Source organism: Nyctereutes procyonoides, unplaced genomic scaffold (genome assembly GCF_905146905.1).
Source record: "Nyctereutes procyonoides isolate TBG_1078 unplaced genomic scaffold, NYPRO_anot_genome, whole genome shotgun sequence".
NCBI lineage: Eukaryota > Metazoa > Chordata > Mammalia > Carnivora > Canidae > Nyctereutes > Nyctereutes procyonoides.
The window spans coordinates 18,023,808-18,049,525 of NW_026575049.1; the positions used below are offsets into that span (position 1 = coordinate 18,023,808).

The following is a 25,718-nucleotide window of genomic DNA, read 5'->3' on the forward strand; positions in this document are numbered from 1 at the left end:
CCTGCGCCTGGTGGGCCCGCATGACCCCGGGCGGGATGTGGCGCGGCCTCCCCTTCCCGCAGACACCATGGCCCGGCCCCCCCCACGCGCCCGGCCCCAGGCCTCGGACCTCAGCCCCGGGCCCAGCGCCCTCCCCCCCGGCCCGCGGGGCCGCCCCCGCCGCAGCCGCTCCGGCCGCCGCCCGCCCGCGCGCCCGCGCAGCCCTACGCCCCGCGCCCGCCGCCGCGCCGCGCCCCCCCGGCCCCGCGCGTCCCCCACCCCGCGCGCCCGGCTTGCACAATGCGCCGCGCAGCCCCGGCCCGTTGCCCCGGGCAACCGCGGGACGCCGGGCAGCGCGGCGGGGGGCGGGGGCGCCGCGCGCGCCACGGGGCCGGTCCCGGGTGAGCACTTGGCCCCTCCGCTCGGGACCCGGACCCGCGCCGCTGCGGGTGCCGCACGGGACCCCCGCGCCCCGGCCCGCGCGAGTCCTCGCGGCCCCGGCGCGCCCTCCCCGGCCCGGGACTCTGGACCCCCCGCCCCGCCCCGGGCCTCTAGGCGCCCCCCGCGGAACCCCGGACACTCTTCCTTGGAACGCGGGCCGCGCCCGCCCCGCCCGCCCCCCACCTCCGGCGCTGCCCTCGGGAGCCCCGACGGCCCCTGCAGCCCTGCGCCGCCGCAGCCCTGCGCGCCCCTCACCCTGGCTGCCCCGCCGCGGCCAGGAGCCCTCGCCCATGCCCCTCTCCCTGCAGGGCCGCGAGCCGGCGCGAGCGAGGGCGAGCCGGAGGCCGCGATGGAGCCGCTCTCGTCCGTCGCACGGGAAGGAGACCCGAGAGAGGAAAGCAGTCAGTGTCCCCGCCCGTCTTCCATCCTCCGGCGCCCGCGGGCGGAGGCGGCGGGGTGGGGTTAGTGGCTCCGCGGCCCTGCCCGGAGCTTGTGCTCGGGGCCCTTACCCCCGCCCCCCCGGCCCTGCCCCGGAGCCCCCTCACCTCCGGCCCCCTGCCCTGCACCTGTGTCCTCCAGGCTGGGCAGCTTGGGAAAGTGGTGCAGGGTCCTCTGCTCGGGGTACGGCGCTGCCCCAGAAGTGACGGCGAGCCCCGCCCTTGGCCCGAGGGCCCCCGGGGCTTGCCTTTGCGCGGCGCGAGGCTGCGGGTGGTGAACACCTGGGCGGGGCCTCGCTGGGCCCAGGGTAGGCTCCGTTACTCTCCGCGGACCCCAGGGCTGCTCCGGGTCCAGGCTAACGCGGGCACCGCCCTGTTCGTCTAGGGCGATGGGTGAGTGTGCAGGGCGCCTCCCCGAGCTGCCCATGTTCCCGCCTTTCCTGTGCTGCTCCCCTTGGGGCTCTGCCGGGAGCGCCTGTCCCCGACTTCCGGCCATTATTAAGTCGGGTTGCGGGTTTTCTCCTATGCAGTTGCAGGGTTGCTTTGTCTCTTCTGGACGGACTCTACTTCTTTGTCAGATAGATGTTATTAATACCTTCTGGTCGGTGGCTGCTGTTTTCAGCCACTTAAGGATTCCTTTAGAAAAATCAACCTCTTAGTGGTAAACAAGTTTAACTGTCAATCTTTTCTTCTATAGTTAGTGCTTTTAGAGTCTTATTAGGACACCGGTACCCACCCCATTGTCCAGGAAACAGTATCCTGTGCTTTCCTTTAGAAACTTCATAATGGGGATCCCTGGGTGGCGCAGCGGTTTGGCGCCTGCCTTTGGCCCAGGGCGCCATCCTGGAGACCTGGGATCGAATCCCACGTCAGGCTCCCGGTGCATGGAGCCTGCTTCTCTCTCTGCCTCTCTCTCTGCCTCTCTCTCTGCCTCTCTCTCTCTCTCTGTATGACTATCGTAAATAAAACAAAAAAAAGAAACTTCATAATGTTACATTTCACAGTTACCTCTGCAGTTTGACAGGGATTGACTATTTTGTATGGAGTGAGGTGCTGGGGGCTGGGCACATGCTCACTCTAACCCTGCGGGGATTCTAGTTGACCCAGCTTGAGCCCAAGAGCACCCTTGTGGAAAATCAGACCTAGGCCTATTTTTTGTTCTTCATTATGTTGATTTCTCTGCCTGTCCGGAGTCCATACTTTTCCAGCTAATTCCAGTAGCTTTATACTAAGTCTTTTAAAAAATATTTAATTTATTTATTCATGAGAGAGAGAGGCAGAGACACAAGCAGGCTCCATGCAGGGAGCCAGACGTGGGACTCCATCCTGGGTCTCCAGGATCACACCCTGGGCTGCAGGTGGCCCTAAACCACTGAGCCCCCCCAGGCTGCCCAATACTAAGTCTTAACAGCTTATAGTGTAAGTCTTCTGACTCTGTCCTTCAAGATTTGTTCAGGTGTTCTTAGACTTTAGCATTACCATATAAATTGTAGAGTCAAATTATTAATTTAACCCCTCCTAACCCACCCCCCCAATCCTGCTGGGATTTTAATTTTGGTTACACTAAATCTATAGATTGATTTGGGTGAAACTCAGCATTTTGTTGATACTGAGTCTTTCAACCCAGGAACCTTTAGTTCTTTGATTCTTGTCAACAGTATGCAGTTTTCAGGGTATAGGTATGGAAGATCTCTTTTGTTAGATTTACTCCTAGATTATTTGATGTTTTTTAGAGATGAAATTATTGAGTTTCACTCTCTAATTATTCCCAACGCATAGAAATACAGTTAATTTTATTGTACTGACTTGGCATTTGGTGACTTTGCTAACTAATTCTAATAGCTAGTAGATTCATTTAGATATCTTTTACATACACAATCATCTGCAACTCTTTTAGGTCTTTATACTTTTTATTCCTTTTCTTGCATTATTGCATTGGCTAGTACTTTCAGTATAATGTTAAATAGAATTGATATAGTGGATATCCTTTTTTGTTCCAAAACTGAGAGGAAAAGTACCCAGTATTTCAGCATGAAGTATTTTCAGCTATGGGCTTTAAAGGAAGTTCCCTTTTGTTCCTGGTTTACTGAGAATTTTTTAATGAATAGTTATTACATGTGATAAAATGAATAGTTATTACATTTTATCACATGCTTTCTTCTGCATTATCGAGGTGATAATATATACTTTTTTTTCTTTTAGTCTATTGTGGTGGATTATGTTGATGGATTTTCAAATATTAAACCAACTTTGTATTCCTGGAATAAACTTCACATGGTCATGTTATATTGTTTTATATTTTTATATATTGTTTTATAAATGTTTAGGATTTGTATGCCTATTTCTATGAATGAGATTGGCTGTACCATTCTTTTCTTATAAGGTCCTTATTAGGTTTTGGTATTAAATTTATGAACACCTAAAAAGAATTAAAAGGGTTTTCTATTTCCCTATTCAATGAAAGGGGCTTATAGAAGGTATTTTTCACCATTAAATGTTTGGAAAGATTGATCTGTGATGCCATCGAGAACTGGAGTTTTTAGGAAACTTTTTAATTATGAAGTTAATTTCCTTACAAAAATAAGCCAAAACTTTCTATTTTATGTCAGTTTTGATAAAGCTGTATTTTTCAAGGGAAATGTTAATTTCCTATGAGCTGTCAAATTGTTGGCATGTGGATATTCATAATCTATTTATCATTTTAATATCTGTACAATCAGTAATGATGTCCCCTTTTTCATTCTTGATATTGGTGATTTGTGCTTCCTCATTTTTCTTGATCAATTTAAATTTAAATTTTTAATTTAAATTTTTCTTGATCAATTTTAAAAATTTTAAAAATTTCAATGGTCCAACCTTTGGTTTGTTAATTGTCTCTATGGCACATCTTTATTATTTTCTGTCTTTCATTTCTTTTTGTTTAATTTTTCTCTTATAAGACTCTTGGGATGGTAGCTTAGATTTAAAATATATGAAATTAAATTTATAAATTTCCCTCTAAATCACTATTTTAGCTGCATTGTAATGCTTTGCTATGTAATATTTTTATTATCATTCAACTCAAACCTTTTTTGAGTTTCTCCTTTGGTCCATGTTTTATTTTAAAGTGTGCTGTCTAATTTTTGAACATTTAAGAAAATTCCCAGCTACCTTTTGGTTATTAATGTCTAATACCAGTTGTCAGAGAACTTAATCTATATCATTGCAATCCTTTGAAATTTATTGAGATCCCCTCTGGTCTAGGATGTAATTTGTGTTGAAAGACGAGAAAGTGAGGAACATGGTGTCTACATACATCATTTGAGTGCAGCTGGATAATGACAATGTTCAAATCTGCTATATTCTGCCGATTCTTTGTCTACTCTTTTTTTTTTTACTTTAAATTCTTTTAAATTTATTTATTTGAGAAAGAGAGAGAGCACACAAGTGGGGTGGGGGGGAGGGGCAGAGTGAGAGGGAGAAGCTGATTCCCCTTGGAGCAGGGAGCCAGATGCAGGACTTGATCCAGGGACCCTGAGATCATGACCTGAGCTGAAGGCAGATGCTTAACCTACTGAGCCACCCAGGTGCCCCTTTTGTTTAATCTTTCATTTACATAGAGAAGTAGGTTAAATAATCTCAATATGATTGTGGATTTTCTATGTCTTTTTTTTCTTAGCTTTGTCAACTTATTTTTTTTAAGATTTTATTTATTTATTTATTCATAGAGATGCAGAGAGAGAGAGAGAGAGGCAGAGACACAGTCAGAGGGAGAAGCAGGCTCCATGCAGAGAGCCTGACGTGGGACTCGATCCTGGGTCTCCAGGATCACGCCCTGGGCTGCAGGCGGCGCTAAACTGCTGCGCCACCGGGGCTGCCCAGCTTTGTCAACTTATATTTTATATACAATTAAGTTCATACACATTTGGAATTTTTATATCTTCCTGACCAATTGATTCTTTTATTTATTTTATTTTTTTCTTAAGATTTTATTTATTTATTCATGAGAGACACAGAGAGAGAGGCAGAGGGAGAAGCAGGCTCCATGCAGGGAGCCTGATGCGGAACTCGATCCCAGAACTCCAATATCACCCCCTGGGCCAAAGGCAGACGCTAAACGACTGAGCCACCCATGGATCCCCAATTGATTCTTTTAATACTATGGGCTGTCTTTTGTCTTTAATAATGAGTTTTCTGGGATCCCCGGGTGGCGCAGTGGTTTGGTGCCGGTCTTTGGCCCAGGGCACGATCCTGGAGACCCGGGATCGAGTCCCACATCAGGCTCCCGGTGCATGGAGCCTGCTTCTCCCTCTGCCTGTGTCTCTGCCTCTCTCTCTCTCTCTCTGTGACTGTCATAAAAAAAAAAAAATTAATAATGAGTTTTCTGCAAAGATTTTATTTATTCATGAGAGACACACAGAGAGAGAGAGAGAGAGAGGCAGAGACACAGGCAGAGGGAGAAGCAGGCTCCCTGCAGGGAGCCCGACGTGGGACTCGATCCTAGGACCCTAGGGTCATGCCCTGAGCTGAAGGCAGATACTTGACCACTGAACCACCCAGGTGTCCCTTTAACAATGATTTTAAGTAAATATTAGTATGTATCTAAATATTTACTAAGTAGCTCCAAAAATGACATTTTATATATAACTAAACTCATTTTTCACATTTGGTAAGATGGGCAATCATTCCTTAATAAAACCCAATAACCAGAATACGTTCTTATTTCCCAGAGTTGGTTTGTTCAGATTGGGTTCTGGGCGAGGACCACACACGGCATTAGGTTGTCCTGTCTCTTCGCTGTCTTTTATCCTCTTGTGTGAGACCTACACTTACTGATGAGGACAGCCTCTGTTGTGCAGCAGGTCCTACCTGGGGACTTGTCTATCTGTTGCCTGGTGGTTTCTTCTCTGCCTCCGTCCTGTATGAACATTGTGACATGGAGGTGAGCTCTGGAGGCTTGATGAGATTCAGGCTGAGTGTTTTGCGAAGACTCCTTTGAAGGTGGTGCTGCACTCCTAACCTGCCCGTAGAATCTGGGCGGCCCGTCATCAGTGCACCTGAGGAGGGGTGCATGGCACCCGGTGGCTGCCCAAGGCCCCTGAGCAGGGGTGGGGGTTCCCTGGAGAATCCCTCTGAGATGGGACTGGGTGCAGGAGGTTGACAGGCCCACAAGGTGGTGAGGAACACAGGCCTGGCAGGGGTGGGGGGTGTTGTGGCAACCCTGGCCCCTACTCGGGCAGCACCACCATGGCACCCGCTCCTCTCCCCTCACCCTCCCTAGGGGTCCAACCCTTGTTTGAGTGGCCAGTTCTCCACACTGAACAGACAGGGAGCTATGCTCTGTGAGGAGTGCTTCCTGCCCGGGCAAGACTCCTCAGCCTCCCCAGCCTCCCCAGCCTCCCCTGCCTCCCCTGCCTCCCTGGCCTCCCCTGCCTCCCCAGCGTCCCCAGCGTCCCCGGCCTCCCCGCTCTCCCCTGCCTCCCCAGCCTGCCCAGCCTCCCCGGCCTCCCCAGCCTCCCCGGCCTCCCCTGCTTCCCCAGCCTCCTCAGTTCCGCCCCCAATCATAGGTTTCCAGGGAAGTGTTGGCATGCCGGGCGTGTCTGACAGCTTCAGGTGAGGATTGTTTGTGCCTCAGCCTCACTCCGGAGTCTCCTGGACGTCTGAGCCGTGTCTGGCCAGCAACCGTCATATTCCGTGGTGCTCCAGGGCCAGTGCTCAGCCCTCCCGCCTCTGTGTCCGTCGTTTTGCTGCTCCCCTACCCCAGCCTGTAGCTGCCTCCAGATGCCCTGAGATCACCCGGCTCCGGGTCCCGGGCTGGAGTCCCTGCTCTCAGGGACCGCAGGACCCTCCACTGGGCACGGGGGTGTGGTGCTTGGAAACCAGAGGCCGGGTGCCACAGGGGGTTGTTGCCAGGCTGTTAATGGGCATCTCTGTTCATCCAGACTTTTCAGCCTGAGTGGATATTTGGGTTAATTAAGATATTTCTGCATCTGTTAAGATGGGATTTGTGACTTGAGTCCTTTAAATGGTGAATCTAGTTTGCTTTTCTAGTCCAGCCAGGGATAACCCAGCCCTCTGCCTGCATCGCTGCTGTGGGTGGCATCTCCTGTGCAGGATTCTGTCCTCTGTGCAGGGGTCATGCCGGCCCGTGATCTTGCGGTTCCGTCTGTGGCTGGCCTCGGAAAACGAGCGAGGCGTGGCCTTGAGTTTTCTACACCCGGAACGAATTGACCAAGACTGAATGTTGAGTGTTAACCCGTGAAACCGTCAGGCCTGGAGTTTTACTGATGGGAAGGTTTTGTCCCTTTTCTTTACTAGCTGGTCTCACCAATTATTCATTAATTTTAAGCCTTTGGCTTGATTAATTCTCTGCTGGATTTTTTTGAAAAGATTTTATTTATCCATGAGAGACACAGAGACAGGCAGAGACACAGGCAGAGGGAAAAGCAGGTTCCCCGTGGGGAGCCCGATGTGGAACTCGATCCCGGGACCCTGGGGTCACGCCCTGGGCCAAAGGCAGCGCTAAACCACTGAGCCACCCGGGCTGCCCTCTGCTGGATTTTTAAAAATACTTCATCAGTGTCTCCTTTCTTTTATTTAGTTTCTTGTTTCTCTTTGGGTTTAAATTTACTGTTCTTAACATCTTGAGACGGATGCTTAACTCACTGGGCTTTTAGTGTTTTTAGCTTTTACTATTTTTGAATATATGCATCTACAGCTAAAAATCTCTTTATAAATATAACTTAAGCACCACCCAAAGATTTGCTTTTTGGTGTTTTAATGATCCTTTAGTTAAGAAACACGCAGCACTTTCCAGGTCGACTCCCAAGGCGCGTGGGTTGTTCGGCGCGGGTGTGGAAGGCGCAGGTGGCGGTAGCTCCCTCACGCGCTGGCTCCTGCGTCCACCCTGGCCCTTCTCTCTGGTCCCTGTGTCCAGGGCACGTGCGGGGGCCGCGGAGTGAGGGGCTGCACTCGTGGGCACGAGGCGGCGCAGTGAGGTTGGGGCGGGTCCTGGCAGCGGCTGCCGACCTGCGAGCCCTGGAGGGGCTGTTTTGGGGCCGCGCCACTGCACTGGGACCGGCTGCCTCCTGGCAGCCTCCTGGCGGCCGCTCCTCCCGCCCTCCACTGGCCTCTGGCCCCGCCGCTTAATTCTGCCCCAAAGCCCCCCACGGACGGACCGACAGAACCGCTCACCGCGCACCCTTTTCTGTCGGCTTCACTTGAATGAAGTGAATGGTTTTTCCCAGCCTTTGCTTTACCTTTTCTTTTTACCAGTTTTAACTCCTACGGCCGATGCTTTCCTTGCGCCACCCGGGAAGGTTTGCCTGATCCAGGGCTCTGCTTTCGCACGGAGGCGCGGGATCCACTTCAGATGAACTGCAGCGCGTCGAAGGGTGGGGTTAGATTTGTTTCCTGCGTGTGGATGTGCAGTTGTCAGAACCCCGTCCCCACCAAATGGCTCTGGTGCTTTTGTCTGATTGACTATGCGGGCGTGGGTCTCTGGGGTCTGCTGCCGGCCCTGCCCACCTGTCGTGCTTGGGGGTCCTGGAGGTGCCCGGAGCTCGGGTGGTCAGGGGGAAGGTGTGCGTTCCAGGGCCCTGGGTGAGGTGGAATTCGAAGCCACCAGACAAGGTGACATGGCCCAGGGAGTGGTGTGGACTGGAAGCACGGAGTTGAGGTCCAGGCTGGGGCACTTCCAAGGTCAGGGCATGGCGGGGGCACAGTTCACAGGAAGGGGTCCCGGGGGTGCAGAGCCGGCCGGCCGAGTGTCCCGTGCTCGCAGGAGCCAGGGCCCATGGTATCGGCTCGCATGTGACTTGAGCATTAGCCGTGTCCACGGTGCAGCCCAGGAAATAGGGGTTTGGAGGGTGGTTGAGGCAGGAGCGTGGAGGGGTGTGCGCCACCGAGAGGATGGTTTTCACTTTAATTTTTAAGGCGGTTGCGCTACAACCTAGTGTGCGCTGATGGGAGTCTGTTGCCAGTGGGGGAATGGGCGGGAGGGCCCTGTCAGAGGGAAGGCTGGCCACACAGGCTGGGGTGGTCATCGTGGGTGTGGACACCGAGCAGGGGCAGCGACCTGCAGAGGGTGGAGGGTGTGGAGGGCACTGAGGGTAGCAGGAGGGGCCGTGGGGGCAGAGGGTGCGGGGAGGAGGTGATAGTGGGGGAGGAGGTGATGGGCGGGGGCAGGCTTCCTGTCCAAGAACCCGGGGCCTCCTACCTGTGCCTTGATGCCTGTTTCTCTTCCGCAGAATTAAAACGAGGAATTTTGCAAGACGTGACTTCTTCCCCCAAATTAGACAGATACAAAATAGCAAGACAATTAACAGAAAAGGCCATCAAGGTAAATGCCTTTGGGGCTAGGGGGCAATCTTTAAAAGTTTTTATTTATTTCAGTAATCTCGTCACCCTACCGGAACTCACGACCCCAAGATCAAGAGTCATGTGCTATTCAGGCTGAAACGTCCAGGTGGGGGGAAGGGGTGGGGTCACAGGTTTTAAGTGTGGAAACTTGTTTTAGAATTTGGGCAGCGAGGAGTTGCCTGTGATGCGCCGAGCTCCCCAGCCTCCACTGGCCTGGCCCCCAGCGCTGACCCCAGTGGGGCTGCAGGGCAGGTCTGTGGGAGCTAGGGGCCCCGGGATCCGGAGCCCACGGTGCGGGGGATGGGCTGGGGGCTGCAAGTGCCGCCTGGTCCTGGCCGCCCGGGCACCGTGCTCTCTGGGATTTCGTGCCAACGCAGCCCCACCAGCTTGTTCATTCTCGGGTTTTCTATTGAAACCTCGGACCTGGTGAGGCTGCAAACATCCCTGCAGACGTTGTGTTAGCTGATTGCACAAGCTTCTAGCTCATAGTACTTTTGTTGGGATGTAGTTCTAAGTTATATAAAGTCCACATTATTACTTTTCACTGATTGTGGGTCACTTAAAAGTGTAGTTAATGCTTATACTTTTGGGGTTTTTTTTCTATTTTTTTCATGTATACAAGATTTTCTTGTTTTATTTTATTTTGTTACTTTTTTACTTTTTATTTAAATTCAGTTTAATTAATATATAATGTATTATGGTTTCAGAGGTAGAATCAGTGACACATCAGTTCCCCATAACCCACCGTGCTCATCGCACCACGGGCCCTCCTTCATGCCCGTCCCCCAGGGATCCTGTCCGCTCCAGGGACCCTCAATTTATTTCCTGTGATTCAGTCTCTCATGGTTTGCCTCCCTCTCTGATTTCGTCTTGTTTTATTTTTGCCTCCCTTCCCCTGTTTTGTTTCTTAAATTCCACATACGAGTGAGATCACAGGACAATCGTCTTTCTCTGGCTGTCTTGTGTCACTCAGCGTCACACCCTCCAGGTCCATCCACGTCGTCACAAATGGGGAGATTTCTTTGTCTGATGGTTGAGGAATATTCCGTTGTATATGTAGGCCACACCTCGCGGATCTGTGTTCTGTCCGCGGACACCGTGGCTCCTTCCACAGTCTGGCTCTTGTGGACATGGCCACTGTGAACACTGAGGTCCAGTTGCCCCTTGGGATCACTGTGTTTGTATCCTTTAGATAAGTACCATTTTTTTTTCTATTTTGTCACTGATTTCTAGCTTGATTGCATGTGCTTAAGAATGTAATCTGCGTAATGTCGTCCCATTAAAATGTGTTCAGACTTGCATTATGGCCAGCAATCTGGGCATTCGTGTGAAAGTCGACGTGGGTTACTCTATTCCTCGTCATCAGGGCAGAGCTGGTTGTTTGCGTTTGTTCAACTCGTTGAGGCTGCTTGAAATCTCTGGGCCGTGTGCTCGGTCACGTACCGAGAGAAGCGTGTTAAACACCCTGCTACCAGTGTGGACTCCTTCACTTTGTGGTTGCCAAGGTTTGCTCTGTATGATGGACGGCCCTCTTACCAGGTACCTCCAGGAGTATCCTCCCGGAGAATCGAATCTTTTAATAAATTATGGCATGATTTTCTTTATGTCAGTGATTTATTTTGTCCCAAAGGCTATTTTCTTCCTTTTATGTCCTACCTACCTGTAGGCTTGCGCTTTAGGTTTTCTCAGGTAAACAAGATAGATTGAGATTTTTAAAAATCCAGCGTGGCGCTCTGCACCCTTCCCCTGGATCGGTTGGTGTGCTCATCTGTAACGGCTCCCCCGGTGCCTCGGATGCCCCCGGGTGTCCCCGTGTCCTTGCTCCTTCCTCCTGTCCTCTCTGCTCGGCCTCCCCCTCATTTCGTGCCTCCTCGTGGACTGATTACGTCTTCTCCCCTCTCGAATGCGTTAACGACTCTTGCACTCTGTTTGAAGACAACCTTTTGTAGTTCCCTAAGGAGTTTGGCTCTGTGGGTTTCAATAGCCAGCTTTTCTAAAGTTGTTCCCTTTGACTGTAAGCAGGCAGGGGGGTCTTGCAGGTCACTGGTGCTGACACTCCTGCCGGTGGTCCCGTTCCCAGCCTGCCTCTGCGTCGGAGCGGCCAGTCCGTGGCCAAGTTCACCACATCCCTGTGTCCCAGCGCACAGCCCCGTGGGGGACAAGGGCAGACTCTGGATGGATTTTCTGCACAGAAGGAGGCTCACGGAGGCCCCCTGACCTGCTGGGTCTTTTATGTGGGTGCTGGAGCTGGAACTCACAGTTCCTGGCCGCAGGCATAAGCTTTCCTGAGTGTGTTCCTGGGCGTGGGGTGCAGGTCCTCCTGGACCGATGCTGTGTAACATCACCATGAGCTTAGCTACGTAAACCCATTGATTATCTCACAGCATCTGTGGGGTCCTCCGCTAAGGGTCTCTCGAGGCTGAAATGAGGCATCAGCTGGGCTGGGGTCTCATCCAGAGGCTCAGCAGAGAAAGGCTCCCTCGGCTGGCCGGTAGGATCCTGCCCCTCGTGGCCGTAGAAGTAGCTTCCTCAAAGCCAGCGAAGGGGAGAAGGTCTCTACTGCTTTGAATCTCCAATGCCAGGGAAGCCACGGACCCTCATTTTAAGAGATGCATCTGATTAGGTCAGGCCCACCCCACATGGTCTGTCTTTCGGTGAACTCAGAGTCATCTAATTAGGGACGCCACGAGCTGAGCCGTTCCCCTCCTGCCCTCCTTGCTCCCACACGCACTCGTGTGGCACTAGAGGTGACTGCTGACCATGCACCTGTGTCCTGGCTGTCACCCTCTGTGACCCTGGCCAGTGAAGGTGTCCAGGCTGTACCTCAGCAGTGGGGGCCCCAGGGGCTCCAGCGTGAGCATGACGCTCCCGTCCCCCACCCCTCAGCTGGGAAGGCCTCGGCACCCCCTGCCACCTCCCTGCCAGGTCCCCAGGCCCCTGTCATGTCCACCTGTCACTTCCCTGGGGCTGGCCTCGTGCTATGGGCACTCCATGCATCTGGCCCTTCCCGGGTGGTTGCATGGCTCTACCCTCTCGTTTGTCCTCGGACCTCAGCACCCATCCCCTCACCCCCAAACACGAGAGACTGTCCCTTCATAGAGGAAGGAAACGTCCGAGCGCACACCTCCGGCCCTGCCGCCTCAGTCCCACCTTGCTGACCAGGACTCACCCTGAGCTGGGGACACGCTCATGGTCCTAGTTGTGCGGGGCCTCCTGGCTTTCGTGTGAGTGAGGCACACAAGTGCACGCAGCCCAGAGGAGGGCCCCGCTACCTGCCTGTGTTTGTGCGATCTCAGGTGTTTCCGTGTGCGTCCTCCCACCCCAGGCACTCTCCGTCACTGCTTTGAAGGCCCCCCCACACACAATTAACCGCCTTGTCTCTCAGTTCTTTAATTTAAAATATGCTCTTGCTATTTGAGGAAAAGAAGATTTTCTCCATCTACGGGCACTACCCAGTGATACGGGCCACCCTTCGAAGAAAGGGCTGGGTGGAGAAGAAGTTTCACTTTCTGCCCAGGGTCATCCCGAATGTGGACGATGACGGAGCAGGGGTGACTGGTACAGTATCGAAGGTGTCTCGTCTCTCGGTGTAAGGCGTGCGTGTGGGTCTGTCAGCGGACCAGAGTGAGCCACACCTGCCCGGGGAGGGCTGCTCCGGCCCGCAGGGCCTGGGATTTGGGCCTCCTCTGCGTGTGGGGGTCTCCCGGGGGGGGCGGAGGCCATTGCCTTCCCCAGGCATCCTCACACCAGGCCTGTGCTTCCACGTCCCCAGCTGGTGGCTTCTCAGTGTCCCCCGTCCACGCCCACAACAGGTCTCCTCCCCTGTGTCTGGGCAGTGGCCACCATCCTTTGCTGTCCCCACCCTGTCTGTCCCCACTGGTCACACTCCTGGGGTCACTCTGCCCCAGGCCTCGCCTCCTGCTCTGCAGGGAGCATCTGCATGTCCTTGGCCCTGGGGTCTGCACAGGGCCAGCTCCCGCACGGTGTATGGGACCCACATCAACCCTGTCACCATCCCGCTCCTCGTGCCCCCTGTAGCACACCCACCCCAAAGCTGCCTGCCCCGCCCCACACCTGGGGTTCCCTGACCCCAGCACCACACCTGGCGGAGGGACCATGCAGCAGACACCGGGACGGGTCGATGTAGCCCAAGCCTGATGTCACCCTGTTGCATCTCAGGACCTGCCAAGGGCCCCTAGAGATGAGGCTGCTGAGGCACCAGCAGGTGCGCTGTGGCTGTGTGGCATGGGGGGCCCTACTCAGGCACTGCAGGCTCTCGGGGTATTGTGTTTGCAGAACATAAACAGGTTGAAGGCAAAGAAAATGAAGAAGTGGCTTTGGAGAAGACAGATGACATCCACGACGTGATGGTAGGTCCCCACACCTGAGCTCCTGTGGGCTAGGTGGACCTCAATCTCCCCGCGCCTCCTCACACTGTCACCTTCCCTGGGCCGTGTCCTGGGCACGGGTGGCAAAGCCAGTCACTCCAGGGTGCTGGATGCATGCGTGAGCTCGTGTGTGTCCATGTGCACCCGTGTACGTGTGTGTCCATGTGCACCCATACGTGTGTGTCCATGTGTGCCTGCACGTGTGAGCTCATGTGCATCTGTGTGAGTACGTGTGCTTGCATGTGTCTGTGTGCGCCCGTGTGTGAGCTCATGTGTGTGTACCCTTGTGCATGCATGCATTCATGTGTCTGTGTGTACCCTATGTGTGCGTTCATGTGTGTGCTCATATGTGTACACCCATGTGCATTTGCACTCATGTGTGCATGTGCATGTGTGTGCCCGTGTGCATGCACTTGTCTGTGTCCATGTGCACCTCCATACATGTGTGTACGCTTGTGTCCTGCCGTTTATACTTTGATGGTTCATGCCACACTTGAACACATGAGACTTATGCCAGAGAGTGACAACAAAAGCTGCCGACGTCACTGAAGAGTAGGCTGTGAGTCCAGCATTTGGGATAAGTCTTAGGAAGTGATGCCTCCGGCTCTGAAAGAGTGGGGAGCAGGGAGGAGATTAGTTCCCCCGGTCACAGTACGCCCACCCCGTGCCCACACCCACAGGGGCACCCACGGGCCAGGCAGCTCAGACATCGCTCAGCCACACACACGGTGGCCCCTCAAGGGATAGCCGTTGCCAGACTTCCAGAAGAGAGTCACAGAGTACACACCTCAGGTGTCATTTGAAATCTGATTTCTACATGTGGCAGGTTCTCAAAAAGTTAAAATTAAAGCTGCCCTACAAACCCAGCAGTTGCACTACTGGGTATTTACCCCAAAGGACACAGACGTAATGATCTGAACGGGCACCTGCGCCCCGAGGCCCACAAGAGCCAAACTGCAGAGAGGGCCCGCCCAGGTGTCCATCCACAGATGAATACCTAACGGAGGCGTGGTCTGTAGACATAACGGGGTATCCCTCAGCCACAGGCAGGATGAGATCTCGCCATTTGCAGCAACATGGTTGGAACTGGAGGGTTTTATGCTGAGTGAAATAAGTCAGAGCGAGCCTGTTATCCTGTGATCTCACTCATATGTGGAATTTAAGAAAGAAAACAGAGGATCACAGGGAAAGAGAAAAGAGATAAGGAGGCAAACCATGAGAGGGGCTGGGGGGTGACTGGCATGAAGGGGGGCTCAGGGCGTGATGAGCACCGGGTGTCGTCGGTAAGTGATGAATCACTAAATTCTACCTCTGAAGCCAACTTTACCACATATGCTGATTAACGAGCATTTAGAGAAACACTTGAGGGCAGCCGGGGTGGCTCAGCGGTTGAGCATTTGCCTTCAGCCCAGGCTGTGACCCCGGGGTCCTGGGATTGAGTCCCGCATCAGGGTCCCCGCAGGGAGCCTGCTTCTCCCTCTGCCTGTCTCTCTCTCTCTCTCTCTCTCTCTCTCTCTGTCTCATGAATAAATGAATAAAATCTTAAACTTGGAAAAAAGAACAAAAACAAAACAACCCTGATTCCTTTGCTCTCACATCCCCACAACCTTGGATGCAGGGTGTTGACAAGGGTTTTTTCTTCCTAGTCCAGATTGGTAAAAAACGAAGTGCCCTACTTGCTGTGGACTATCAAAAGGGACGTCATTGACTATCACAGCCTGAACTGTGACCAGATGCTGAATCACTACGGGAAGACAGCTTCCTTCACTACCAAGGTGAGGGGGGCCCGGGCGCGGGTCGGCGGGAGCAGGTGCAGCGCAGCGCTTGCCTCCTATTAATCTCCAGTGGCTGAGCTGGACCCCTCGGGGCTCCTCCCCAGGACCGCGGCTGCTAGGCCCATGATCCGTGTCCAGAGTCCCTCAGTACCCGCTCCCCTCGCGCCCGAGCCCCATGTGCCCTTTGCCCTGTGTCCTTCCTCTGGACACTCAGGACCTTGGGCGGGGCAGGTGGGCGCTGCCACCACAGCCCTGCATAGGCTCTGCATCCTGGAGAGGCCCTGGCCACCTCCCCCGCACAGGGGCCTCTGGCTGTCGGGCCCTGGGCACCTCCCGTCCTCCTGTCCTTTTGGTCCCATGGCCCCATCCGGTTACCCTGAGGGCTGAGGTTCAGGGGTGGGGGTCAGCCCGGAGGGGACAGGCCTGCACATACCCACGCGGAAGAGGTTGGGTAGAGGGGCTTCCAGGGACGCCACGGAGGGTCAGGGAGGGGGCTCACGCTGCCCCCAGGGCTCCCCGTGGGGGTCTGGCCCCTGGGCATCCTCACCCGGCCTCAGCGGCTGGCCCGCTTCCGGGCGGGGGTGATACCTGCAGGCGGCCCCGTTGGGCTGGGGTCCCTATGAACACCCCCACGTAGTGTGGCCACCAGTGCGCCCGGCAGCCAGCAGGCATGTGGCACTTCTTCCCAGTGGGGCAGTGAGCTGGGCCCTGGGGTGCAGGGCTTCCTGCCGGGCCGGGTGGGGAGTGCACCCCTAGGCTTGCTCTGTCCTTCCTGGCAGGGGCCCAGCACCTGTCAGCGACCTGGGAGACAGATGGGCCCAGCACCCTCAGGCCCTCAGGTGGCCCTGGCTGGCACATGGCTCACCCTGTTGTGAGAACCAGCGGGCCAGGGGCAGGAGGGGCTGGGGGGCTGGGGGGCTGGGGAGGTTCCGCTCCAACAGGTGCCCCTCCCAAGGGCCCTTTGGAGCTGGCGCGGCCAGCGGCCTGCGGGCGTTCGGGCTGGTCGGAGGGGACCAGCGCGTGGCCTGCAGGGCCCTGACAAGCCGCTGTCTCTGGAGATCGGGCTGTGCGTGAACATGCGGAGCCTGCCCTGGTACGTCCAAGCCAACCCCGACTCCTTCTTCCCCCGCTGTTACGGCCTCTGCACGGAGAGCGAGAAGCAGGAGTTCCTGGGTAAGTCGGGGGCGAGCGCCACGGTGTGGGTGTTGGGCCAGGAGCCCTGCTGAGGGGAGTGTGGCCCGGGCGATGGGGGCGGGGAGCTGAGGGCAGGGCCTGGTCCCCGCCCAAGGCCCAGGGGTGAGCTCGGCTCCAGTGGGGAGGGCTTGTCCACAGCGGTCCATGGGCAGCATCTCCCAAGCAGCAGCGGGCGGCGGCTATGCGCAGCTTGGTCCAGTTGGGCTACTGGGGAGACCTGTGCGGGATGGTCCCGGGACCCCGTGTGTATAGGCCACAGGCCCCAGGGACACCGGGAGGAGTCCGGGTGGCACCTGCCCAGAGAGCGAGGGAAAGCGAAGGGCAGGGCAGTGGGCAGCGCTTATTTGGGGGTGACTCGTGTTCCCTGAGCTCCTGACCGGGGACCGTGGGAACGCAGCACCTGCAGGCGCCCTGCAGTTCGTCCTGACCGCCCCCCCATCCCGGGGCTCCCAGGGGCAAACAGGCGCAGGCAGGACCAGGCAGAGTCTTGGGGGCTGGGCGGCAAACCGGCTGTCAGGGGGGTCACAGGGCAGAGGCCCGGAGGGAGGGAGAGCAGAGGGGACCAGGCTGGAGACGGCGCTTGTTGCGGGGAGGCCCAGGCGCGGGGCTCGGGCCCTGGAGGAGCTGCGAGGGGAACGGGGTCCAGGTGTTTCCCAGTGGCAGCAGCTGCTGGACGGCAGGCGGGGCCTCCTTTGCTGGATGAGCAAGGAGAGTTTTGGTTTTGGTTTGGTGAGCAGGTGTCGGAATTTCTTGCAGACCCCCCGAGGGCAGGGGTTGGAGTGGGATTGGGTAAGACAGGCCTCAGGGCGAGGGCTCATCCAGGGGGATGCTGGCTGCCCCTCTGGCCCGAGAGGGCCCTGGGAGCCAGGCCAGCCCCCCACCTGGGCAGGTGGGACCCCTCCCGCCATCTACAGGGAGCGCTGCGGCAGCCCACAAGTCCAGAGAGGGGCAGAGGGGCTCCTGGGGGGGAGGGTCCTGGTGTGTGTCCCTGGGGCGCTTGTGCCTTCTGGTGCAGGGCTGAGGACTCAGGGAGCACAGTGGCCTCAGGGACCACAGTGGCACTCAGGGAGCACATGGACGGCACAGTGGCCTCCATGGATTCGCCCCGGGTGGGGGTGGGGAGAGCAGCAGAGAGGCGGGAGAGGGCCCTGTGTGGTGGGGTGGGAGCCCCCGTCTGCAGAGGAGAGGAGGGCCAGGCTGGGGGTGCAGCTGAGACTGAGCGAACCGCCCCCTCCAAGGCGGTGAGGGCGGGAAGTGAGGCCCCCACAGGCTGTGGGGCACCCAGGCTGAGGACAGCTGGTGCTGGCCGAGGTCCCTGGTCCCCTGAGCCGGCAGAGGGGGCGAGGCCTTGGTGTCCTTTCAGACGACTTCCGGCGTACAGTGGCCTCCAGCATCCTCAAGTGGGTGGTCAGCCAGCAGCACTGCAGCGGAAGCCAACCCCATGGCAGGGGGGAGGCCGGCGGCCCGGGCCCCGGCCACAGGAAAGGTGTGCTGGGGCCGGGGAGGCCCGAGGGGGAGGTGGGTGCCAGGAGGGGCAGGGGGGGCCATGTGTCCAGGCCAGGTGACAGGGAATGGCTCTCCTTGTGGAGCAGGGCCACCGTGGCGGGAGGCACAGAAACCCAGATAAGTTTTTTTGTTGTTCACTGTCTTAGAGCAGCCTGGGCCGCTGTCAGGTTAGGCAGCAGGTGAGGGAGTTCCCGTCCACCCCCTGGGCCCAGCCCCCTCTGCCATCCCCACCCCCACCGATGCACACCTGTTACGACCCACGGACCTGCAGGGACACATCCCCGTCACACACACCGCTGTCTGTGCCAGGGCTTGCTCCTGTGGGTCTGGACGGAGGTGTGATGGGTGGAGCCAAGGTGATGGCTTCACTTGGAGCAGCCTCCGCCCCCAGGCCCTGGCCCGCGGGTCCCTTCCCTGGCTCCGTGGTCCTGCCCTTTCCAGAAAGGCTTTCCAGATCTGGCTGGGATCGGCCGTCCATAGCCTTTGCCCATGGCTTCTCTTGCTCGGGGATGTGCGGGCAGGGTCCCCCCACCTTCCCGTGGCTGGGTAGCTCATTTTAGCGCTAATATTCCATCGTCTGGCTTATCTATTCCTTCACCGACTGAAGGACATTCTGGTTGCTTCCAAGTTTGGGCAATTATGAGTCAAACTGCTCTAAACCTCAGTTTACAGGTTTTTGTATCGATGTAAGTTTTCTTTTTTTAAGATTTTATTTATTTATTCATGAGAGACACACAGAGAGAGAGAGAGAGAGAGAGGCAGAGACGCAGGCAAAGGGAGAAGCAGGCTCCGTGCAGGGAGCCCGATGTGGGACTTGATCCCGGGTCTCCAGGATCAGGCCCTGGGCCGAAGGCGGCACCAAACCGCTGAGCCACCCAGGCTGCCCCAGTGTAAGTTTTCAACTTGTTTGAGTCAATACCCAAAAGCATGATTGCTGGATACCGTGGTAAGAGCATGTGTGGCTTGCAGGAGAAGGCCAGGGTGCCTTCCCACCATCGGTGAGTGCGCCCCCCGCCGCCCCATGTCCTCCCAGCGCTCAGTGGAGTTGCTGCTCTGGATTTCGGCTATTCTGATAGCTGTGCCGTGGAAACTTGTGTTTTGCATTTGCAGTTCGCTGGTGACATAGGATGTTGAGCATCTCTTAATATACTTCTTTGCCATCTGTAAATATATTCTTTGGTGAGAAATCTGTTCAATTTCTCTGCTGTTTTAAAATTTTTTTATTGTTGAGACTTTAAGAGGGTTTTCTTTCTTTTTTTTTTTTGTATATTTTAGGTAACAGATATGTCTTTTGCAAATATTTTCTCCAACTCTGCGGCTTGTTTCTCATCATCTTGACAGCGTCTCTTGTGGGGCAGAAGTTTTTAACTTTAATGAGGTCCAGCTTACCAAGCAGTGCTTTCATGGGACTCTGCCTTTGGGGTTGTATCCAAAAAGTTATCACCACACCCAGGTTCATCTTGGTCTCCTGTGCTATCTTCTAGGAGTTTTATAGTTTTGTGTTTCACACTTAGGTGTACAATCCATTTTGAGTTAATTTCTATGAAGAACATAAGATGTGTGTCTAGATTTTTTCTTTTTCTATATATATTTTTTTGCACCCATTCCAGCACCATTAGTTGAAAAGACCACTTTTTCCCTTTATATTATCTTTGCTTCTTTGTCAAGGATCAGTTGATCATATTTTTTTTCCGTCTATTTCTGGGTTCTTTATTCTGTTCCAGTGATTGAGTTGTCTATTATTTCACGAATACCACACAGTCTTGATTACTATAGATTTGTTGGTAAGACTTCAAGTTGAATTGTGTCAATTTTATTTGTTCTTCTCCTTCAATATTGGCATGGCTGTTCTGGATCTTTTGACTCTCCATATAAACTTTATTTATTAGTTTGTTTTTTAAGATTTTATTTATTTATTCATGAGAAACACAGAGAGAGAGAGAGAGAGAGGCAGAGACACAGGCGTCGGGAGAAGCAGGCTCCACGCAGGGAGCCGGACATGGGACTTGATCCCCGGTCTCCAGGATCAGGCCCTGGGCTGAAGGTGGCGATAAACCGCTGAGCCACCTGGGCTGCCCTCCATATAAACTTTAGAATCAGTTAATCAATTTCCATAAAATGTCTTGCTGGGATTTTGATTGGAATTACATTGAATATATAGATTGAATAGGGAAGAACTGACATCTTGACAATGAAACTTTCCTATTCACGAACATGGAATTTCTCACTATTAATTTAGTTCTCCGTTGATCTCATTTGTCAGATTTTTGTAGTTTTCATCATATAGACTTTGTCAGATTTATTTATTTTCATATTTATTTAATTTTGGGGGTGCTAATGTAAATGGTATTGTGTTTTTAATTTCAAATTCCAATAATTCACTTGTGGTGTGTAGGAAAGTGATCCACTACGATCACTTATTAGTTCCAGGAGGTTTTTTTTTTTGTTAATTCTTCCAGGTTTTCTACATAGATAATCATGTCATCTGTGTATAAGACAGTTTTATTTCTTCCTTTCCAATCTGTATACTTTTTATTTTCTTGTCTTATTGCATTGGCTAGGATTTTCAGTACAATCTTGAAAAAACAGTGGTGAGAGGGAGGAGGTCCTGCCTTGCTCTTGATTTTAGAGTAGAAGTTTCTAGTTTCTTATTAAGTGAAATTTAGCAGTAGGGGTTTTTTTTTTTTTTTGGTATATATTCTCCTTTTTTAAAAAATATTTTATTTTTTTTTTATTTTAGAGAGAAAGTGCAAGTAGGGGTAGGAGCAGAGGGAGAGAGAAAGGGAAATAATCTCCAGCAGAACCCATGCTGTGCATGGAGCCTGACACGGGGCTTGATCCCACAACCCTGAGATCATGACCTGAGCTGAAACCGAGAGTTGGATGCTCAACTAACTGAGCCACCTGGGTGCCCTGTATATAGTCTTTATCAAGTTGAAGAAGTTCCTGTCTATTTCTGGCTTGCTGAGAGCTTTTATCAAGAATGAGAGTTGAATTTTGTCAAATGCTTTTTCTGCATCTATTGATATGATTATGTCATTTTTCTTCTTTAGCCTATTGATGTGTAATAGATTACATCAATTGATTTTTAAACGTTGAGCCAGTTTTGCATACCTGACATAAATCCTATTTGATTATGGCGTATTATTTTTTTTATACATTCTTGGATTTGACTTGCTAATATTTTGGTGAAGATTTTTGCTTCTGTGTTCATGAATGATTTTGGTCTCGAGTTTTCTCATGTCTTTCTGTGGTTTTGTTATTAGGGAAGTGCTGGCCTCATAGAATGAGGTAGAAAGTATTCCCTCTGTTTCTATCTACTGAGATTGTAGAGAATTGGTATGATTTCTTCCTTAAATGTTTGGCAGAACTCACCAGTGAACCCATTTGAATCTGGTGCTTCCTGTTTTAGAAGGTTATTAATTATTGATTCAATTTCTTTAATAGATATAGGCCTATTCAGATTGCCCATTTCTTTTTTTTAATTAAGATTTTATTTATTTATTCATGAGAGAGAGAGAGGCAGAGACACAGGCAGAGGGAGAAGTAGGCTCCATATGGGGAGCCCAATGTGGGACTCGATCCTGGGTCTCCAGGATTAGACTCTGGGCTGAAGGCGGCGCTAAACCGCTGAGCCACCCGGGCTGCTCTGTCCATTTCTTTATGTATGAGTTTTGGCAGGTTGTATCTTTTAATAAATTGGTCTGTTTTACCTCGATTATCAAATCTGTGGATGGTTACAGAGGGTGGAGTTTGTCTCCCCCCACCACCCCCCAGCAGGTCGGGCTCTGGGCAACTGTGGCTCCTGAGGGCGGGTCTTGTGAAGAACAGAATGGTCTGGCAACCTGCAGGATGGTTACTTTCCTTTTTTGTCAGAAGCAGGACGGGATTTTTCTCCCATATTCACTGTGAGAACCAGGTCAGGTTCCTGGAGAGAAGATTGACAAGAGCTCGGGGCCCTCCCGAAACTGACCCTCCTAGGGCAACGCCGCTTTGTCCACGCAGAGCCTCCAGCAGCTCAGCAGTTGCTACTCAGGTGTTTCTCTGCTGGGGTTGGTGTCTCGGGGTTTCTGCTGAGGGACTTTGAGCTCTGAACCCACCTGACTTTCTCTGCCATTTGGGGTGGTGGTTTTTCTTGTGACCTCGGGTCTCTGATGGAGTAAAGAAGAGTTGCTGAGTTTTCAGTCTCACTTTGTACTTGTTAGAATGTGTTGCAGCTTCCAGGCTCCTTCCGAGCCTGACCAGAAAACACAAGTGCAGTTTTACCCTTCAAAATGGCTATTTTTACGTTCTGTGAATTTCGCCTCAATACAGTTTAAAAACACATGTTGTAATCTCTACAGCAACCACGTGAACCGCGGCTTTTCCCCGGGGTCCTCATTGCTGGGGTCCCGGGCGGGCGATGCCTCGGCCCCCAGCCCCATGCGCGCCTGTGGAGCCCCCTCACAGCTGGTTTAGCTCTCTTCAGGCTCCTACCCCAGAGCCATGGGGACAGCTGGGGCTGTCCGCTCCTCCTTCCGGCTCCCTGCATGGTCCAGCTTGGGTCCGGGGCCCGGGAGCACGTGATGCTGCAGGAGGGGTGGGTGCAGGGGGCCTCCAGGTGCCTGCCGGCTTGTGGGTGTCAGGCAGGACTGCCGCCCGGTACTCACCCAGTACCCAGCGCACACTCAGGACAGTACAGATGTTGTGGCAAGTTCGGAGGTGGGGTTGCATCGCAGCCCACAGGCCGGGAGTCTGGTTGGAGGGTGTGTGTGGCCGGGGGAGGTGTGCGTGCACGGAGTCCAGGTGGGCTGCCCGCAGAAGGCATGGAGGGCTGGGGTCCATGTGCCCAGGTGGCCCCCACTCCACGTCCTGTGCTTGGGTTTCAGTTCCTGAGAATGCCGAGTCCAAGCTCATGGGCCTCTCGGGACAGCTCGTGGACACCGCGTGCAAGGTGTGCCAGGCCTACCTGGGGCGGCTGGAGCACAAGGACATCGATATTTCCGAGGACGCCAGCAAGGACCTCACAGAGGATGAGTGGAAGGACCTCACAGAGCAGTACTACTCTCTCATTCAGTAAGACGCGCCCTGGGCGGAGCTCGGACCCTGGGGCTCACCTGAATGGGGGACGTGGAGGGGAAGCATCAGATGCTGTCTAGGGAGGTCCCGCCTCGCCCATCTGGGTGTTGGGGTGCTTGCCTGGGTGTTGGGGTACCCACACTCACTGCTGCCTGTCCCAAGCCCCTGTTGGCTCATAAAAGGATGGCACCCCCTGGGGGCACCTTTGGGTGGCATCGCCTTGAGCAGCACCTTCCACTCCGTTCTAGTGTTTTACCTCTTTGAACCCCAGAGGTGAGCTCTGTGTAGTCAAGGGCCAGCAGGAGGCTTGCGTGGCCCAGTCCTCCTGACTCTCCGGTGCCCCTGCTGCCTGGGAGTCCACGGCAGAGCCTGGCTTACCCCTGTTCTGAGCGCCGGGTCCTTCCCAGGCTGGAGACCCAGCACCCCCTTTACAGCAGCCAACGGGGCAGCTGGGGTAGGAGCGACCCGGGCACCCCTGCAGCAGGAGCAGCCTATGGCCAAGGGAACAACACTCATTTTGGAGAGTCTGCTCGCAGCCCCACACACCATCCCAGGGATGTTTTTGTTCTTTGATTCCTTCTCTCCTTTTGGATCAGTCACTATCTTGTCTTCTTGTCATTGAGCTATGAACACAGCGCAGAGGGTGCCGTGCGCTAACTGGATTTGTCCGAGTGGGTGAAATTTTGTGCTTGCCTGCGAAGGCTGCCTCCTAGGTCAGCGCCCATCGGGCCCCCACGGAGCTCACGCCGGTGTGCCTCTTTTCACCTCAGCTGGTTTTGTGGTGGACGTTCAGGGGCATGGAATCACGCCGGCCGCACTCTCTCGGTTGTGACTCTTGCTCGACAAAGTCTGTGGGATTCATCCGCACTGCTGCAGGAACCGAAGCCCGTTCCTTCCTGCTGCTGGGCAGGGGCTCGTCCTATTAGTAGACCACGGTTTTCACTTCTCCTGTGGATGAGCAACTGGATGACCTCTGGTTGTTAAGAAACTTCCAGAGATTCCTACAGATTCAGATGCCAGCAGTGCTGAGTGGGCCACACGGCCTGCAGGTGGAGGACAGCCTTGTCTCTGTCCTTCCTTTAGTTTTGCCTTCCTGTTCCATTGTGGTCTTCATTTACATTTCTCTGAAGACTGATGATGTGGAACATTGTTTCAGATGCTTATCAGTCATTTGAATATTTTCTTTTGTGAGGTGCTTGTTCACATCTTTCGTGTGTTTAAAAATCAGGTTGTTTGTCTCTTTAATTTTTATTTTATTTTATTTTATTTTAGATTTTATTTATTTATTAACGAGAGACAGAGAGAGAGAGAGAGAGAGAGAGAGAGAGAGAAAGAGAGAGAGAGAAAGGCAGAGACCCAGGCAGAGGGAGAAGCAGGCTCCATGCGGGAAGCCCGACATGGGACTTGATCCCAGGTCTTCAGGATCAGGCCCTGGGCTGAAGGTGGCGCTAAACCACTGAGCCACCCGGGAAAGCCCATCTTTAATTTTTATTAATTTAAAATATTTTTAAATTTATTTTTTACTTTTTTGTTCTTATTAAATGTTTAAAAGAGTTTATTTATTTATTCATGAGAGACACAGATTGAGAGGAAGAGTAACAGGCAGAGGGAGAAGCAGGCTCCATGCAGGGGGCCCGATGTGGGACTAGATCCCGGGTCTCCAGGATCACGCCCTGGGCTGAAGGCGGCACTAAACTGCTGAGCCACCTGGGCTGCCCTGGGAGTCCTGTTTTAAGAAACCTTTACGTATCCAGGGTCTTGAAAATATTGTTCTATGAATTCTTCTAGATGCAGATCTTCATGTGCATGGTCACTTAGGACCAAGGTGCAAATCAACAAGGAAGGGTTAGTCCTTGCACTAGATGGCGTGTGAGCAACAAACATCTTTATGAACAAAGAAGTTGTATCTTGAATCCTGTCTCCTACATACACAAAGATTACTTTGAGATGTTTCACGAGATACGTGAAAGTTACGCGAAAAAGGAAAACACTAGCGTCTGCATTCGTGACCACAAGGGAGGCACAGATTCATTAGTTTAATAAGAGCACTAATCATAATAGATCAAGTGGATAAATTGTACTTTATTGACATGAAAAACTCTGTTTATGAAGAAACAGTCCCTGGAGAATGGGAAGGTGTGCCAAAGTGGGGGGACATACTTAGTACGCACGTGCCCGACAGGGGTCCCACGGTATCTCACAGGCTCTCTGGACCTTGCCTTGTAGCGGTGACGCGTTCATCTCCAACTCGAGAAATCACTTGTCGCAGTGCCAGGCTCTGCTGAATAAAATCACGTCCGTGAACCCCCAGACGGAGATCGACGGGCTTCGGAACATCTGGATCATAAAGCCGGCAGCCAAGTCCCGCGGCCGAGGTCAGTCGGAGGCCACCTACCGGTCCCCAGAGCGCCGTGCTCAGCCTGGGCACAGGGGTGCAGCTCCCGACGCGGGTCTTCACCAGGTCTGGATGTTCCCAAGTCAAACCGGGCTGTGCTTTTTATATTACCTCGCTCGATCTTGGCTTCAGACTTACCTGGCTACTAAGGCCGATGCAGGACTTCCTTCCCGCTCCTTACTCACCTGCAAGCACCCGCGCTCTT

General features: G+C 53.5%; 1 protein-coding gene across 1 annotated transcript in view; it reads left to right on the forward strand.

Moving 5' to 3' along the window:
- The first annotated feature begins 757 nt into the window (after nt 1-757).
- Nucleotides 758-25,718, forward strand: part of TTLL8 (tubulin tyrosine ligase like 8) — a 47,863-nt gene continuing 22,902 nt past the window's right edge. Inside the window, exons 1-9 of the mRNA XM_055329413.1 lie at nt 758-821; nt 9,086-9,177; nt 12,617-12,755; nt 13,494-13,567; nt 15,232-15,360; nt 16,419-16,533; nt 17,918-18,040; nt 22,929-23,115; nt 25,345-25,493. Of these exons, the coding sequence (XP_055185388.1) occupies nt 770-821; nt 9,086-9,177; nt 12,617-12,755; nt 13,494-13,567; nt 15,232-15,360; nt 16,419-16,533; nt 17,918-18,040; nt 22,929-23,115; nt 25,345-25,493 (1,060 nt within the window). The 5' untranslated portion in view covers nt 758-769. The remainder of the gene's footprint in view (nt 822-9,085; nt 9,178-12,616; nt 12,756-13,493; nt 13,568-15,231; nt 15,361-16,418; nt 16,534-17,917; nt 18,041-22,928; nt 23,116-25,344; nt 25,494-25,718) is intronic.